Here is a 17992-nt window from a genome sequence, read left to right on the forward strand (position 1 = left end):
CTGTGGTTTTGGCAGAGGGAACCGATTAATCAGGAGTAAAAGGTCCTGCCCCCAGAGCCAAATCATGGTTTTACTTACAAATCTCTTCCTACAAATTTACAAAACGTTCTACATGATAACAGTGACAGAACTTCCGAGCGCACGCAGATTCAAAATCTTCAAGTGTATTTTTGATTCACAGCATAATATTCATAGTCGTAAACGGATTTGCAATAATTCTGAAAATAAATTACGCTTGCAGATCTTGAATGTGTTCAAATGTCAAGTAACAAGTTTGCGTCACACATCATGATGCAAATTTACGAAATTAAATTACACATTTGCGAAATTCCAAATACAAACTCACGTAGTTCTGTCATTATATCCCATACTTAAATCCCTAGAGAGCAAGTGACCCGCAGGATTAACACACATGCAGGCCAGCTGGACCTCAGACTGGGCCATACAATTAAACAGATACACACACATGCAGAGTTGGAGGTGGGGACCTTTCTCTCGGACTCCATTTACATGACAGTCTCACAGGGAGGGCTCATTACAGAGATAGTTGTCACATGACTGTGTGGGTAGCGAGTGAATGTGCGACGCATATCAATACCAAGTATGTATTACTGCGAGACATTCATGTCATATACAATGTCAATGAAATAAATATTTATATCAATGTTTCCTATAAAAATCACAGACAAATAATGTAATTCACACGGACAAGTGTATTGGTCAAATGAAAAGACAACATTAACGATCACCCACAAAACAACATATGAGGTCATATATTCTAATTATGGTTAGGCTAAACATTGAAATATCCAGAAGCAATGTTTAAAGTTAGAGCAAAAGTTAATTTTGATAGTAGTGGGTGGTGCAACTTTGGCATCTTTTCTGCACAGGCATGACATAAGAATACAACAGTGATCTGCTGCCATCTACAGGACCCAATGCAAACTGCAATAACATCAGAGGCCATGTCCATGTGGCAAAGGCTTCTAAATTGCCCCGATGGGTTAGATTTCATTGCATTATGCCATAATACACTATACATTATATTGTCCTTCTTTAATATTCTTCTTCTCTCTTCCTTTCCTTCTACTGTATCTGTTCTGCCATGGCAGAGTCCTTCACTCCAGCAGCAACCACAGCAAAGAAGAAAGAGGGAAAGAAGGAGCGGAGGTAGAGAGCGACCCAGGGGATGGGGTGGGCCAGCAAAACCTCTTTCTTCTTCCTGCTCACCGTTCGCATTATCTCATTGGCCAGATCGGCCGGGCGCACGCCAACTGAGGAGAGAAGGAGCAAGCCACGATTTAGCATAACATAGCAGGGTTTGATCAAAAAGGAACGTGTTCAAAATATTAAAACATAACGACAACAACTGAACACCTCAGATTAATCATAATGAATATGCATTTTTTGTTACTCACTCAATATATGCTATATTGCCTAATGATTTAGTCAGAAAATCATTATAGACTCAAGTCTATGAATGTGTATATGTGTAAGTCTGTACTCATATACTGCCCGCCCTCATTCTGCTTGGAAGTCATTAGGTGTACATGCATATGTTTGCAGACACTAGACAGAGAGAGCTGTATGTACTCACATGTAGACAGGCCCTGAGGTTTAGCCGGAGGGGTGGAGGGTAGAGCTGCGTTGATGAAGGTGTGGCTGATAGTGCTTACTATTATCCCATACTCCTCCACCTCCGCTCGCAGGCAGTCAAAGAACGCCTGCACTGCATGCTTTGAGGCCGAGTCTGAAATAATACATGCACACACACACACACACACATAAACAGGACGCGACTCACCCATTGCTGAGGCTCATTCCATACGTTGCAGAAGAGATACTGTGCCTAATCATTATCTTGAACTGTTCTGTTCAGGAATCCTGTGCATCAGACTGTGAGAACTACAAATCCTTCTTTGAAAGTGCAACAGGTTTTTTTATCTCATACGAGGTGTTTGAAATGCAACAGGGGAATATGTAATGCATCCATACAGGAGGTTCTGAAGGGGATAGCCAGTCTGCCCTGGATGCTGTTGACCAATAGAATGTGACCAGACCTCCTAGACATCATAGCTGGAAGGACACCTGCAACATCAATCAATCAATAACCCAATCAATCACTTGCAACACAACATGTTTTTTCCTCCTGTGAAAAGTCCTTCATACCTTTGGCCAAGGTGCTGGGTCCAAAGTAGTTGATGTCCATGATGTTCCTGTCCAGCTCCAGTGAGACCGTATGTACGGGGGCCTTCAGCTTCATGCTGCTGTTACACACCAGGATGTCCACACAGCCGTAGCACTCCACCACCTCATTCACCACCTCAGGCATACTGTCCATGTCACTGAAGTCCAGCAGCACCAGCTTGGGAGGGAACGTCTGAGCAGAGGAGAGAGGGATGCAAAAGAAAAGGACATATGTACGAGGGAAGGAAGGACAGGGATTTTATACTGTTACGCAGACTTTTACAGTAAGCAATACAATAGCAACATGGGTGTGAGGGTCTGAAGACAGCCAGCACTAAAGTATGTGGTTGTGCTAAAAGAAAGGATGATTTAACCGCTAACTCGAACTTCAACCTCCTCTTACACATTTACATTTTTCACTAACACTCCAAATAGCGTATGTCTTTGCTCATCATCATATCGCCCTTTTCTAGTGTTCATGTTGGTGACATCTGTTATTTTTCCATGAACACACCACTGCTCTGCCCTGTGCAGGAGAGATACCCAGAGGACAGTGCACTGTCAGAGGGGATATCCTGCCATTGTCTGCCACCAGAAGAGGAACCAGGAGCGGTGACTGCCGAGACAACTGGCGAGCACAAAACTATGATAATAACTAACTGGAACTTTCCTTTTGCTCAAGGGCGCCTATTAGTGTTACTCACCACTCTGGGGTCAGCCCCGCTGGTCAATGTGTCGTACAGAGACTCCATCTTGTCCCAGCTGGCCCCACACAGAATCAGCCTGGCACCACCCTTATGGAAGTGATGAGCACACTCTGGAGAGGGAGAGAGGAGCGGGTGAGAAAGATAGAGAGAGGGATGGATTTAGTCAACGGTGGCATTTACCCAGTCCTCTGTTTCAGAATTGAGCAACATTACATTGTTGGCTATACGGTCAGAACATTAGACATTCTTCGCAGGCTATTTTTGAATCCCCATTTGAATTGAGATTGAATTACAAATAAGAATATAAAATCCTCACCACTTCCCACTCCGGACACAGCATCAGTGATGACCACCACTTTGTTCTTGACCATGGACTTGGACATGTACTGGATGATCTCGTTGTAGATGTAGTAGATCCCAGCAGCCACCACGATCAGCATGGGCAGCACCATCACAGTGGGGAGCGCCATCTTCTGCAGGAGAGAGAGAGGGGGGAGAAGGAGAGAGATAGGGAGGCCATCAGTAAATTGTGTATTTCAGTCTGTGGTTTGTGATGTACGGTATTTTAAGTTCCAATCATGTGTCTGTATCATTGACAAACAGAAATCATATCTCAACGTAATGTTATCAAATAACAAAATATTTCAACTGGAGTAAACGCAGTGTAACAAGATTTATACATTTGAGGAATGAACCTGGGACTATGGAAGAATGCTGCTGTTGCCCAGATCAGCTATCTACCACGGGACAACATTAAACACCTCTTCCTATAAAAACGTAAAAGATGTGAATGAGGATGACAGAGAAATGTGAGGGTCACGTTTCAGCACGTAGAGGCAGTCTTATGGGTTTGACGCTGAACCCTTCCCGAGGACAGCTGTGCCCACTTCCAAGCATAGGCTCTTGGTATAGATCTACAAGGATTGGATCGGTGCGAGCACATGGCGAAGACACCACTTAACCCCCTAGAGAGCAAACACTTCTACTTTACTCCTCACACTGACAATATGACTAAAGTATAGCCACACCAGTAGCCATAATCATGTCAAGTAGCTATAGACAAAAGACAATACACAGAACATTTCCCCCCTCTGATCCATGTTATATCTATCTATCCCCTGTGCATGTGAGCATTCAGGGATTTGCAGGGTGAGTCTGGTAGCACTGCTGACAAGTGTGGCCATATAAAGAGTGTCTGAGGAAGACAGCTAAATATAGTCTGGGCCAGACCAACCTGCCTGTCACCACTAAATGCCTTGCACTGTGTCACCTCCAGGATAGTCACTGGATACGCCAGCAAATGTGAACACAAACATAGCCTACTGTAGGCTATGACCTTACCCGCCTTATACAGTAAGAAATATAACTTATCGTAACACCAATTCTTATAGGCAAAAGGGATATTTGAGCTCTGTATGCAGGCACCACAGGCACACAACAGCACAGTCAAGGCATTGGTAGGTTGACAAGACCTAGGGATCTGTCTGGGTTATCACCTGGTTAACAAATAGACGGCTACAGCACACACAAACAAATACACACACACTTAATCTGGGTTATTCTCGGATCACTTACAGCGTGCGTAAGGAGCTAATCTTCTGTTGTTCTCCAGGTTCAGTTAGATAACCGAGAAGTATCCCTTCTCTCGCCCTCTCTATGCCTCTATCCCGCCGTCCATTCACACAACTCCCCCTCTGTGTTTCTGCCGGACCCACTGCTTAGGTGTGGGAGCGGGTTGCTTATAATAGCATGTGGCGGAATCAGCCATTAATACTCCTATGTGGTGCCCATAGGATCTTAGACATGCCACCATGTTGCCAAAACAAATGGGGACAATTGGTCCCCCCCCCCCCCCCCAATATACTTAAAATAGGACCCTGGTGAACTGGCTGTGGCAAAACTAGAGATTAATATAAAAAAACAGAAGAGGAATTTGACCAACCAGTAGCAATATGTAGTCATTCAGCAGGTTAGGAATAGATTACATAAAGGTTACAAGTTAATCTCACTTACAATTAAGGTTTGTATCTTAAAATGGTTAAATATTTGTAAGTGTATTATCTCTGTCGAACAGAGTTAACACGACAAAATAATGAGCCATGTTTTCTGAATATAACATTTAAAAATGTTATAGACACATTTCATGGGAACGTTGCAAGAACATTTGTTGTCAGGACATCACCTGATGGTCCCAAAGAAACGTTCTCCAAAAAAGATTCTAAAATGGAGTAAATAGTCCCCCCCCCCCCCCCATCAATCTACACACAATACCCCATAATTCCAAAGTAAACAGTTTTTTAAAAATGTTAGCAATAAAAATATAAAATAAATGGAAATATGACATTTACATAAGTATTCAGGCCCTTTACTCAGTACTTTGTTGAAGCTCCTTTGGCAGCGATTACAGCCTCGAGTCTTCTTGGGTATGGCGCTACAAGCTTGGCACAACTGTATTTGCGGAGTTTCTTCCATTCTTCTCTGTAGATCCTCTCAAGCTCTGTCAGGTTGGATTGAGTGTCACTGTACAGCTATTTTCAGGCAAACTCCAAGTGGGCTGTCATGTGCATTTTTACTGAGGAGTGACTTCCATCTGGCGACTCTACCATAAAGGCCTGATTGGTGAAGAGCTGCAGAGATGGTTTTCCTTCTGGCTGGAAGGTTCTCCCATCTCCACAGAGGAACTCTGGAACTCAGTCAGAGGGTCACCTCCCTGACCAAGGTCCTTCACCCCTGATTGTGTGTAGATTGATGAGGAAACGTTTAAAAGAAAAAATCAATTTTAGAATAAAGTTGTAATGTAGCAAAATGTGGAAAAAGTCAAGAGGTCTGAATACTTTCCGAATGCACTGTAAATGATTATATTGTGCATGTTAATTTATACAGTAATTATTAACATGTCCTCACCTGGGATTTGAACTCTGAACCCCAGTTCACGACATTCAGATCTTCCTGCTACGCCACCATGTCTGTTAACAGTTAATTTGACCATTCTGTCATCATTGATTTGATTTACTTATTAATATATTACTTATGGAGTAATATAATGAGTTACTATTTTTAAATATTTTAATATTATTCATTTCTTTTTCAAATAAACCGTGTATTACTTTCAGAAGCATATCTCTACCGCCTTGATATATAAATAAAGCCTTGTCTCATGCTAATGGTTTTCATGCTTTAGGCTAACCCTTTTCCCAATAGGCTATCCTAAAGCCTATGGCAGTTGTGTTACCCCCGCTTTGAACCTTTTCCTTGTGGAAATGGTCCCATTATTTTGAGTTAATCGAGGAGAAAGAATTGTAGTCAAATACAAACTCTGAAAAAGCATCTGGAGGTTGTGCACAAAGGCACAAAGCTCTTCAACAAAGTTCCAGAAATGCGTAAAAGAGAAGAAATCTATACATATTGTGATAATAAACAATATTTCCAAGTGTTCTAATGAAATATCCAGATAAACAATCAAAATGTTGGATAAATGCAATCAAAATGGCAATGACAACCTATTTATAGCTTAGAATGTAAGAGTAGGGTGACTCCCCTAGCGGGTCTCAAACCCAGGCCACCAGCACCAATGATGAACACCCTAACCACTGAACCAATAAGGGCTATCTCTAAGGCATGTGTTTATTGGCCCAGTTAGGCCCTGATCAGAAGCATAAACCCTCCTCCCTAGGCACTTGTGTGGATCTGAAACAATTTGATCGGTGTAAGCAATAGGGTGAGTGCACTTTGAAGTTAATCTCATCTCTGTTGAAAGTACACTTAAGAAAATATCTTATTGATCATAGTGATTCAGGAATATCATTAGACAGCTGTACAGAAAGCCCTTAAATTGCTGAAACAAATAAATAAAATCAATGATGAGAATAGTCCGATTAACTCATACGTGACACGGACATGGTGGCGTAACAGGAAGATTGAAGTACAGTGAATCAAGAGGTTGAGCTCAATTCCCAGTTTACTGTATACATGCACAATGTAATCATACACTAACTCACCAAAAGTATGTGGACACTTGCTCATCGAACATCTCATTCCAAAATCATGGCCATTAATATGGAGTTGGTCCCGCCTTTGCTGCTATAACAGCCTCCACTCTTCTGGGAAGGCTTTCCACTAGATGTTGGAACATTGTGGTGGGGACTTTCTTCCATTCAGCCACAAGAGCATTACTGATGTCAGGCACTGATGTTGGGCCATTAGCCCTGGCTCACAGTCGGTGTTCCAATTCATCCCAAAGATGTTTGATGGGGTTGAGGTCAGGGCTCTGCGCAGGCCAGTCAAGTTCTTCCACACCGATCTCAACCAACCATTTCTTTATGGACCTCGCTTTCTGCACAGGGTCATTGTCATGCTGAAACAGGAAAGGGCCTTCCCAAAATGTTAGTTCCAAAAATGGAACTAAGGGGCCTAGCCCGAACCATGAAAAGCTGCACACTAATGTTACTACATGATTGTATCAGGTTTTCTAACGTGTTAGTTTTATTACTGTAGCTATGTTGATTATGATGTTACTTTAGCTAATATGGTGACAATGATATAAGTTGTGTGTAGCGGTTATGATATGGTTTGGCTTGGAAAGTTTTTTTTCGCCTGGTCACATACTGCTGATGAGTTGTACATTAAAGTCCACAAGCGAAAAGAAAAGGTGAGAGGAGGAGAGCGCATAGATGTGAGAAGGAATACAACGTGGCTGCTATAAAAGTGAACTGTTTGCACGTGATCAGGGGTGTATTCATTCGACCGATTCTGTTGAAAAACATTGCTTAAACAGAAGCAAACGGAACAAAACAGGGATAAACATACCTGAATTTGTCCAAACTAAACTCTTGTTTGCAAATGTTGGATTAGTGATTACTCCCTTTATCAGCTAGATGCAGGCAAGAGTGTGCAAGGCTGTATTGCATGTGTCTCTCTGTCATCTCAAATTTCTCGACTTGTGTGCACCTACATTGTAAACTTTCATTCATAAGCTAGGTTGTAGGAACCTCATGATGGGTATAGGGAAAATACAAGTATCATGTAGTAGCCTAAACCCATCACCTTTACATTGAACTGGGTGAATGGAATATGAATGCCAGTCATCCAATATGTTGTAAAAATTGTTCTTCCTCATCTTAAAAGGCACTGACCGCCACTGGTTTTGAATACATGTTTAATTCCCCAAAAAACATTTGGATCAGCAAAGGGCATTTTCTCGACAGTTTACAAGTGTCACGCCCTGGCCTTAGTATTCTGTGTTTTCGTTAGTATTTTGGTGAGGCCATGGGGATTTATGTGGTTTGTCTTGTCTGGGGTTGTTGGTAGGTATGGGATTGTGGTTAGAGTAGTACTCTAGTTAAGTCTATGGTTGCCTAGAGTGGTTCTCAATCAGAGGCAGGTGTTTATCGTTGTCTCTGATTGGGAACCATATTTAGGCAGCCATATTCTTTAGGTCTCTTGTGGGTGATTGTTCCTGTCACACCAGAAAGGGCTGGTTTTAAAAAAAAAAGTTTTTTATTTTTTTATTTTTCACATTTCTTGTTTTGTAGATTGTTCATCTTTATTAAAGATGTTTACAAGTAACCACGCTGCGTTTTGGTCCGCCTCTCTTTCCCCAGAAGAAAACCGTTACAACAAGGTCCAGAGAAGCACATTAGCAGGCCTGTCATAGTGAATATTTTCTCAGAATGTACTGGCGTTAACAGATAGGCCTACCATCAAAAACATGGCCTTCTCATGAGCTGTTTGTCGTGGATCATCATTCTCCCAAGTGTCCTATAATTAATTTAAAATATATATCACCTTTATTTAACCAGGTAGGCCAGTTGAGAACAAGTTCTCATTTACAACTGTGACCTGGCCAAGATAAAGCAAAGCAGTGCGACAAAAGCAACACAAAGTTACACATGGAATAAACAAACATACAGTCAAACACAATAGAAAAGTCTCTGTACAGTGTGTGCAAATGAGGTAAGATCAGGGCGGTAAAGGCAATAAATAGGCCATAGTGATGAAATAATTACAATTTTGCAATTAAACACTGGAGTAATAGACGTGCAAGTAGAGTTACTGGGGTGAAAAGGAGCAACAAAAAAAATAACAGTATGGGGATGAGGTAGATGGATGGGCTATGTACAAGTGCAGTGATCTGTGAGCTGCTCTGATCTGTGAGGTACTTAAAGTTAGAGAGGGAGATACGAGTCTCCAGCTTCAGTGATTTTTGCAATTCGTTCCAGTCATTGACAGCAGAGAACTGGAAGGAAAGGCAGCCAATCGAGGAATTGGATTTTGGTGGTGACCAGTAAAATATACTTGCTGGAGCACGTGCTACTGGTGGGTGCTGCTATGGTGACCAGTGAGCTGAGATAAGGCGGAGCTTTACCTAGCAGAGACTTGTAGATGACCTGGAGCCAGTGGGTTTGGCAGGAATATGAAGCGAGGGCCAGCCACCGAGAAGGTACAGGTGGCAGTGGTGGGTAGTATATGGGGCTTTGGTGACAAAACGGGTGACACTGATAGACTGCATCCAATTTGCTGAGTAGAGTGTTGGAGGCTATTTTGTAAATGACATCGCGGATGTCAAGGATCGGTAGGATAGTCCATTTTACGAGGGTATGTTTGGCAGCGTGAGTGAAGGATGCTTTGTTGCGAAATAGGAAGCCGATGTGGCCATCAACATGCTCACACATGCGCAGTTATTCAGGCATGCTTACCAGTGCGCTCTGCCTTCTCGCTTCTCCTATCAGCACCTAGAATCAATAATGCTTCAATGGAACGAGCTTTTGATTGATTGTCAATGTTTTATGGTTGGAGGGACCGGGAAGAAAAATTGCTCTGAAAGTCACCCAAATGATAGCTCTAGTTATTGTTCTCCACTCTTTTGTAGTTAGCGTTGTAGTGTGAACAATGCTGTTCACTTGAATTTGAACCATTTTTTAAATCGCTATAGTTAGGACTCGTTAAGTGACGTCAACACCTAAATCGCGCAAAAAGTTTCAAAATAAAAGTATTCCCTCTACTTGAGCACAATATCACAAATCGTAGTATATTTAGCCTGTTTCAATATGCGTTATTTTTATCTGATCCTAACCTCTCATTTTGATGCTATTTTGGTAAGTATTGAGGCTTATTGTTGAGTTCTGGTCGTTATTTGTAAATAGGAACTTTGAACTTTTTTGGTAAATTAAATTAAACATACAATCAGTACATGTTAATAAGGGGACAACGAAATGTGTATTAAACAATGTTAAATATGAATGTGTTGAAAAGGAATTAATGATATAAAGTTCAATATTCTTCATTAAATAATATCTGGAATAATATTTGAATTCCCGTTCCACTAGATGGCAGTGTTCCCCATGTTGTTCCCAGTCAGGGGTCTAAGGATTCAAAAACAAAATAGTTTACGCTCTTGAAACGCATCCCTGCGTAAATAAACAGTTATGTTGCAGTGCTATAAACTGTTATTGTTATTGATTGTTATAGAAACGTAAAAAAATATAAATTATTATTACACTGTTAAAAACAACAGACCTACACTGTGAAGGTCTTTAGTTTTTTCAAATTAATATTTGTGTGGAAAGTTTACATCAACTGGACAGACAGCAGATGTACCTGATTTGTGGTCAGAAATATGGGTTGAAATAAGGGAAGGGTATTGTCTGTATTAACCAGCGATCTGCTATAATACAGGGTATTATGTAAAGTTATAATAATTCAGGTTATTATATCAAAGGTTCTACAGCTGCACCCTCAAGAGCATCCTGATCGGTTGCATCACTGCCTGGTATGGCAATTGCTCGGCCTCTGACCGCAAGGCACTACAGAGGGTAGTGCGTACGACCTAGTACATCACCGGGGCCAAGCTTCCTGCCATCCAGGTCCTTTGTACCAGGCGGTGTCAGAGGAAGGCCCTAAAAATTGTCAAAGACTCCAGCCACCCCAGTCATAGACTGTTCTCTCTGCTACCGCATGGCAAGCAGTACCGGAGTGCCAAGTCTAGGAGGAGGCATCTAAACAGCTTCTACCCCCAAGCCATAAGACTCCTGAACACCTAATCAAAGGGCTACCCAGACTATTTGCTTGCCCCCCCCCCCTCTTTTACTCTGCTGCTACTCTCTGTTATTATCTAATCAGTCACTTTAATAACTCTACCTACATGTACATATTACCTGGACTAACCAGTGCCCCTGCACATGGATTCTGTACAGGTACCCCCTATATATAGCCTCGCTATTGTTATTTTACTCCTGCTCTTTATTTGTTACTTTTATTTCTTGTTATTTAAAAAAAAAGTAGTTGTTATTGTTTATTTATTTTAACTGCATTTTTGGTTAAGAGCTTGTAAGTAAGCATTTCACAGTAAGGTCTACACCTGTTGTATTCGGCGCATGTGACAAATATAATTTGATTTGAATTGACTGACAGTAGGCTATTGGAACAATATGATAGTGGCTGTCGTAAAAAAAAAATGTTAAAGTCAGTGGTGGCTGTAAGCTTTCTGCCGAAAAAAATATCCTATTAGTAGAGTGTCTGAGGATTCCAAATCACCCCTCTTTATTGGAGACAATGTGTAGTTCCAACAGTACAGTAACACATAACTGTATAATGCTGTAATGAAAAGACGGTTTTGGTAACAGTAGGTTTTTCCTCCAAAAACTATAGAATGATGCAGATCTTCCTGGTTTGACAGCAGATTCCATTTGTAGTCTGAGGATTCCAAATCACCCCACTTTATTGGAGACAACTTGTATAGAATTAACAATATGGTAGCAAATAGCTGTATAGTGCTATATCATATTTAGTTTAAATGTGGATATCAATCAAATATATTTTATAAAGCTGTTTACAGTGCTTTACAGATACTCAGCCCCCCCCTAAGAAACCTAAGAAACCTAGAGAGGACCCAGACTAGGAGGGGTGGCGAAGTTCAACACCTCAGGAGTCAATGTCAGATGGGAGGAGTGTGCTGTTGCCCTGAAAAAAGTTACCCTTGAACAGGGAAAATGTGAAAATGTTTTCTTCAAAACATGTTTAAATCATGTTCTGTTAAGAGTTGACAGTAGTTTAAAACCATTAATACTTCCAGCAACAGTGTTGGTATATTTGCATCATTATAATTTATAGTTAAAAAATATATAATAGACAGTAAATCGATCTTTATTAATTGATTTCAATAATACATTGTTCGTTTTTTCAATACGTTTATATTTAAGTCACTTCAAACTTTAATATTTGTGATTTAAAAATCAGAAAATAAAAGTAAAACAATTACAGGGGGACTTTTATTTTGAAATGATGCCGTATGATCACGTGACCGTGATGTCACTAGGTTCACAATGCCCAACAAATCTGTGAGCTCGCGACCTCTCCACTGGGAAAGATTTCGCCTGAAAATAGGAAGAATATAAACCAGGGGAGCAGCTACCGGAGCTGGTTGTTATCAAAACAAAACCGAAAAAGTCGTTGATGCTTCAATGATTCTGCAAGAGGCGCTTTGTCCGTTTACTATGTGTCAACGGGGAGAGAATTTCGCTGAACATTTATATTCTGGACCGTTTTAACCCAAGCTAAACAGCTAGGCGAGAGGATTTCCAGCTCGCTAGCTAATTTACTGCTATAGCCAGCGAAGAAGCAGTGGTGATAGACTTTGCAAAGAGCAACTGCTAGCTACGATCGTAGCTAGCCAGCTACCTCCACTTTTGAGATTTCGTCAAATGGGTGCATGTTATAATGTGGAGTTGCTGTTTTTGCAATTTGCACAATAACGTCAATGATTACAAAAAACCAAGCTAGTGAGTTTGTTAATCGCTTAGCTAACGTTACTCGTTCGGCTTTGTGAATTAAGGCCATGGACTGAATAACGCACAAGAATGGTGTCTCGCTATCTTGATGACTAGCAGTCATATATTGGATCATATAAATTGGGTACAACTAAACAATAGAAACCTTAAATTTGTTTTGTGTGTGTAAAACTCAAGACCACTAACGTTAGCTTATACAGTTATTTGGATCATCATGCGTTGGATTGCTGGGCCCTTGTTCCAAATTGGATGAAAGAAACGCAGAACGGATTATCCAATCGTCAATTTTGAACTAATTTGCATTTACGGTGAACGGAGGCGATATACAATGTCTACAGCGAAAGAGAACCCTTGCAGAAAATTCCAGGCGAACATTTTTAATAAAAGTAAATGTCAGAACTGCTTCAAACCTCGGGAGTTGCATCTCTTGACCGATCAAGATCTGAATCAGGTAAATAATTGTTATTGTGATGATGTAGCCACATTGCAGTTCACATCTTACAAACACCTATGCGACAATGTGACCATTTGGGTGTTTCGAGTTTGCTGTTACTGTCAAGTTGTGTAACAGTCCAATATTTTAGCCAGCTACCTAGTCAAACGTCCAATTAGTATTCTAAAACCTTTAGAAACTGACAATGTCATGTCATGCTGTCTACTTTCCCATCCTCAAGTCTATTAATTGGTAGTGTCTGATTTATAGCTCAGCGTGTGTGTCATTCTGGTTGTGTCCTCATTCAGTGACCATTTGTTGAAGACCGACTCCTTTAGAGATGAACTAATGGTGTGTGTATGTATGTATAATCTCCTGCTTCAGTCTGACAAACTAAGGTGTGGTCTGCTAGGAAGAAAACCAGTGTTTCTCATGATCAACCACTGGTTCAATATGAGGAATCAGCTGTAATAATAGGACCCTGGTGTAAAGCCACAAATGACCATTAGATTTGGATAAGGGAGGTTTGACCAGCTTCAGGTTAGGAATAACATTTATTACTGGCAAATAACACCATCCTCCCAAAATGAGGAATCAGCTGACCCATGGATCCTGTCCAATTTTTTGGGAGACATTGACCCGAAACATCCATATGACTGGCAGGCAGGGTCACCAGCTGACTTAAGGGACTGTGCTGCCACGCTCTGATAACTGTGGCCACAAACAAGAAGATTGTGCCCTCCTGAACGTGACCCCAAATTCAACTTAAGTGTAGGTCTACACAAAGTCCTCACAATCAATCAAATGTATTTTAAAGCCAAAGTGCTGTACAGAAACCCAGCCTACACCCCAAACAGCATGCAATGCAGGTGTAGAAGCATGGTGGCTAGGAGAAATGACCTAGGAAGAAACCTATAGTGGAACCAGGCTATAGAGGGCTGTCCAGTCCTCTTCTGGCTGTGCCGGGTGGATATTATAACAGTACATGGCCAAGATGTTCATAGATGATCAGCAGGGTCAGATAATAATAAATCACAGTGGTTGTAGAGGGTGCAACAGGTCAGCACCTCAGGAGTAAATGTCAGTTGGCTTTTCATAGCCGATCATTTAGAGTATCTCTACCACTCCTGCTGTCTCTAGAGAGTTGAAAACAGCAAGTCTGGGACAGGTAGCACATCTGGTGAAATACTGTATGTGTACTCAAGTCGTATTACAAGTCCCCCTGGTTTCCTTCAGCCAGTGAAGTAGTGAATGAGAGGATTTCTATCTCTGAGATCATTAGCTAGTTTCTGTTGTATCCTATAATTGATCCCATGCGATGAGGTCCAGGTGGGCCCTTGAACATGGCTTAAGAACAGCAACGCCAGCAAGCATCCTCTCCTCCACAAAATGGCTGTGATTGGAAAAAGTGTGCATGTGTTTCTCTGCTTGTGTATTAGTGAGAATGTGTGTTTCTCTGCTTGTGTAGTGTATGAGTGAGAAAGTGTGTTTCTCTGCTTGTGTAGTGTATGAGTGAGAAAGTGTGTTTGCATCTCTGCTTGTGTGTATGACAGCCTGCTTATGATTACTGCGGGGTTAACCCCTTCAGACCTGGACACCTGAGTCAGGACTAGAATCTTAAAGCGATTACATCACTTCTTTAATCCTCCTGAGACCCAGCCTCGCTCTCTCCCAGGGCCTTTATGACGTCACCAGTGGAACCAGAGATGCTTCTATCCGCTGTTCTATCCATATAGGGCTAGTAATGAGTTCTCATACCAGGGGAGTCTGAGAATTTAAACAATACGCTACAGCTAGCTAGTTCTAATCTCATAAAACAAAACAACCCCTTAATGAGTTTAGCCCAAATCTATCCAAGGAACTAGTCATGACTGACTGCCATTTTGGACAGGAAAATGTAAACACGGAAGAATGTAGCCTATCTGCGCTCTCATATTCTGTAATGGCATCCTTAGCCCTGAGTGGACGAAATGAAAACGGTAAAGTGGAAATCAGAAGTGAAACAGAGGGTGGTTCCACTTCTATGCGCCCGGCCTCTGGTTAGTAGATACACTTAACCCAGCCAGGGTGCATCTTAATGCAGTTTGAACACTGCATGGCTCCAAGAGAGGCGCTCATTAGTCTAACTGAATTTGAGCCCTAAATTTAAAGTGAGTTATTCTGTTTAACTCAAACTTTCACACTCTCCGGTCAATCGAGCACACCTCCAGCATGAATACAACATTGAAAGAGATATGCCTAGCCCGCATGGAAAAGTTATCTGAAAGGAAATGAATGTGGCGGTAGAGTATGTTTGGTGCTGGTGTATTTAGTTGGTCACGCAGTGTTTCCCCTAGCATTTTTCCAGCAGCGGTGGAGTCAGGCAAGGTTGTTCTAGATCAAAACAGAGTGTAGGTGGTAGCCCATAGGACAATAGTTTCAAAGGTTTTTTTTCTGGATCAAGGCTATTGCTGAGCTACGCTGCTCTGTAGTTCCCGAGGCGTTGGTGAGATAGAGAACCCACTCAGGATAGAAGGTGGGAGGCAGGGAGAGTGGGAGGCAAGGAAATGGTAGAAATGCAGACAGAGAGAACAGTTTGGGAGTGATAGTGGGGTGATGATGGGAGTATAGAGGGAAGGAGAGTGACGAAAACCCAGGGAGAGAGAGAAGGCAGGGGTATGGAAAGATTTGAGGGAGGAGAGGAAGAGCTTGTGAAAGTGCAGGGTTGGGATTGAAACTGGAACAGAGTTTCTCACAGGTTACTCTCACCAGTGGAGCCCCAAGTTCTCAAATTAACATACATAGATCTCAATTCCACATGGTCCAAAATGACATCTTAGACCTATAAGTTCCAGTTCTGTCTATACTGAACAAAAATAAACATGCAATAATTTCAAATATTTTACTGAGTTACAGTTCATGTAAGGAAATCAGTTAATTGAAATAAATTCATTAGGCCCTAACCTATGGATTTCACATTACTGGGAATACAGATATGCATCTGTTGGTCACAGATGCCCTAAAAAACAAACAAAAAAGTAGCAGCATGGATCAGAAAACCAGTCAGTATCTGGTGTGACAACTATACTCCTTGCGATATGGGGCCGTGCATCTTGGAAACAGGTGATGGAGGCAGATGGAATGACACAGCAATGGGCCTCAGGATCTCGTCATGGTATCTCTGCATTCAAATTGCCATCGATAAAATGCAGTTGTGCTCGTTGTCTGTAACTTATGCCTGCCTATACCATACCCCCACCATGTGGTACTCTGTGTGCAATGACATCAGCAAACCGCTCGTCCACACGACCCCATACACGTGGTCTGCAGTTATGAGGCCAGTTGGACGTACTGCCATATTCTCCAAAACGGTGTCTGAGAAGGCTTATGGTAGAGAAATTAACATTCAGTTATCTGGCAACAGCTCTGGTGGACATTGCGGCAAGTCAGCATGCCAACTGCACGCTCCCTCAACTTGAGACATCTGTGGCGTTGTGTGACAAAACTGCACATTTTAAAGTGGCCTTTTATTGTCCCCAGCACAAGGTGGACCGGTGTAATGATCATGTAATGATCATTCTTGATATGCCACACCTGTCAGGTGGATGGATTATCTTGGAAAAGGAGAAATGCTCACTAGCAGGGATGTCAACAAATTTGTGCAAAACATTTGAGAGATATGCTTTGTGTGAATGGAACATTTCAGGGATCTTTAATTTCAGCTCATGTAACAATGGACCAACACTTTACATGTTGTGTTTATATTTTTGTTCGGTGTACAATCAAAGGCTCTGCATTGGTTTTACTTGGCTAGGAGGAGTAAGGTGAACTTTCAGACGGGTCTACCTTACGTTTGAATGGACCTTTTGGCATGACTCCTAAATGAGTAGAGGAGAGAAGAGCATCCAGGCCTCCCTGGATTGTACTAGGGAGGCAATAAGAGGTTAACGCGTGATAGAGGATGCAATTTTATCTGTCCGATTATGGCATCTGAGAGAGTATGAGCATCTCCATTTTGAAATTTTCTTCTACTACTATGAGTTGGTAAACAAACTGAAACAGTGCATACTGCCACTTGGAGTGTGTTGTTTGAACAGGTATGAAGCCAAGGTTGACGATTTACTGCCACCTGAAGTTATGGAATGTTTTCTCACGTGTGTAATTCATTGGTTAATCCCTCCCGATGACCTGGATGGAATGATGTGATCCTCCCTTAACCCATAGGAAGTCCCACCCAGTTTTCTACTTCAACATTGTGAAAGTCCCCAATAGCGCTGCCCATGCTAAAACAGACTTTTGGGCACTATAGTCTTATCTCTATGGGTTAACCTCACTGCCGGTGGGGTCGGAGGCGGGCTGGTATGGAGGGGGAAGGTAGGTCTGTGGGAGAGAGCTGAGGGGGGAGGGGGAGGTCAAAGGAGGACCACTATAGAGGAAGTGAGGCTTGTGTGTGTGTGTGTGGAAGGAGGAAGGGTGCGAGGGTGTGTCCCTCCTCTCCAGGTCTCCTGGCTCCTCAGCCCACCAACATCGCTACAGGCCACAGCTGCTCGCTTACACTGCCTCTCCTTGTGTCTCGCTCATTCTTTCCTGTCCAGCTCTTTCTCTCTTCCTCGCTCTCTCTTTGGATGTTTTGTAAGACAAGAATGGAGAAATCGGTTATGCATTATAGCAAGACCTGTGTGATATTTGCTACTTTATTGATAACATTGCCCATATAAGATCTGAGGACCGGAAACATCCATTTTGGATCGTAGCCTAGGTGTAGACTTCAGTGCTGCAGATAATCAGCTAATCAGCAATAAGTCAAATAATTAGTCATCATTGCGGCCAAAATGGTAGACTTATCAGATTTCTTAGGACTAGGTCATGGCATGTTTATCTCCTCAGTCACCCCATCACCT

At 42.0% G+C, this 17992-nt stretch overlaps 2 protein-coding genes across 4 annotated transcripts in view; one reads left to right on the forward strand and one right to left on the reverse strand.

Moving 5' to 3' along the window:
- Window positions 1–693: 693 nt before the first annotated feature.
- dhrs7cb (dehydrogenase/reductase (SDR family) member 7Cb) lies at window positions 694–4620 on the reverse strand. The gene is made up of 7 exons (XM_029684933.1): window positions 4470–4620; window positions 3211–3367; window positions 2892–3004; window positions 2170–2380; window positions 1996–2088; window positions 1598–1750; window positions 694–1274 (listed from the first exon to the last, which is right to left on the reverse strand). Exons 2-7 carry the CDS (start codon window positions 3362–3364, stop codon window positions 1087–1089), a joined length of 912 nt encoding a protein of 303 aa, XP_029540793.1. The 5' UTR covers window positions 3365–3367; window positions 4470–4620; the 3' UTR covers window positions 694–1086.
- Window positions 4621–12219: 7599 nt separating this feature from the next.
- mprip (myosin phosphatase Rho interacting protein) overlaps window positions 12220–17992 on the forward strand; it is a 66031-nt gene continuing 60258 nt past the window's right edge. For 2 of the 3 annotated variants that reach the window (XM_029684936.2, XM_029684935.2), the window contains exon 1: window positions 12220–13130. In XM_029684936.2, coding sequence (XP_029540796.1) covers window positions 13008–13130 — 123 coding nt within the window. In that variant the 5' untranslated portion in view covers window positions 12220–13007. The remainder of the gene's footprint in view (window positions 13131–17992) is intronic. The other variant, XM_029684937.2, reaches the window with a different exon arrangement.

The sequence above is a fragment of the Oncorhynchus nerka genome, linkage group LG16 (assembly GCF_034236695.1).
Source record: "Oncorhynchus nerka isolate Pitt River linkage group LG16, Oner_Uvic_2.0, whole genome shotgun sequence".
NCBI classification, from domain to species: domain Eukaryota; kingdom Metazoa; phylum Chordata; class Actinopteri; order Salmoniformes; family Salmonidae; genus Oncorhynchus; species Oncorhynchus nerka.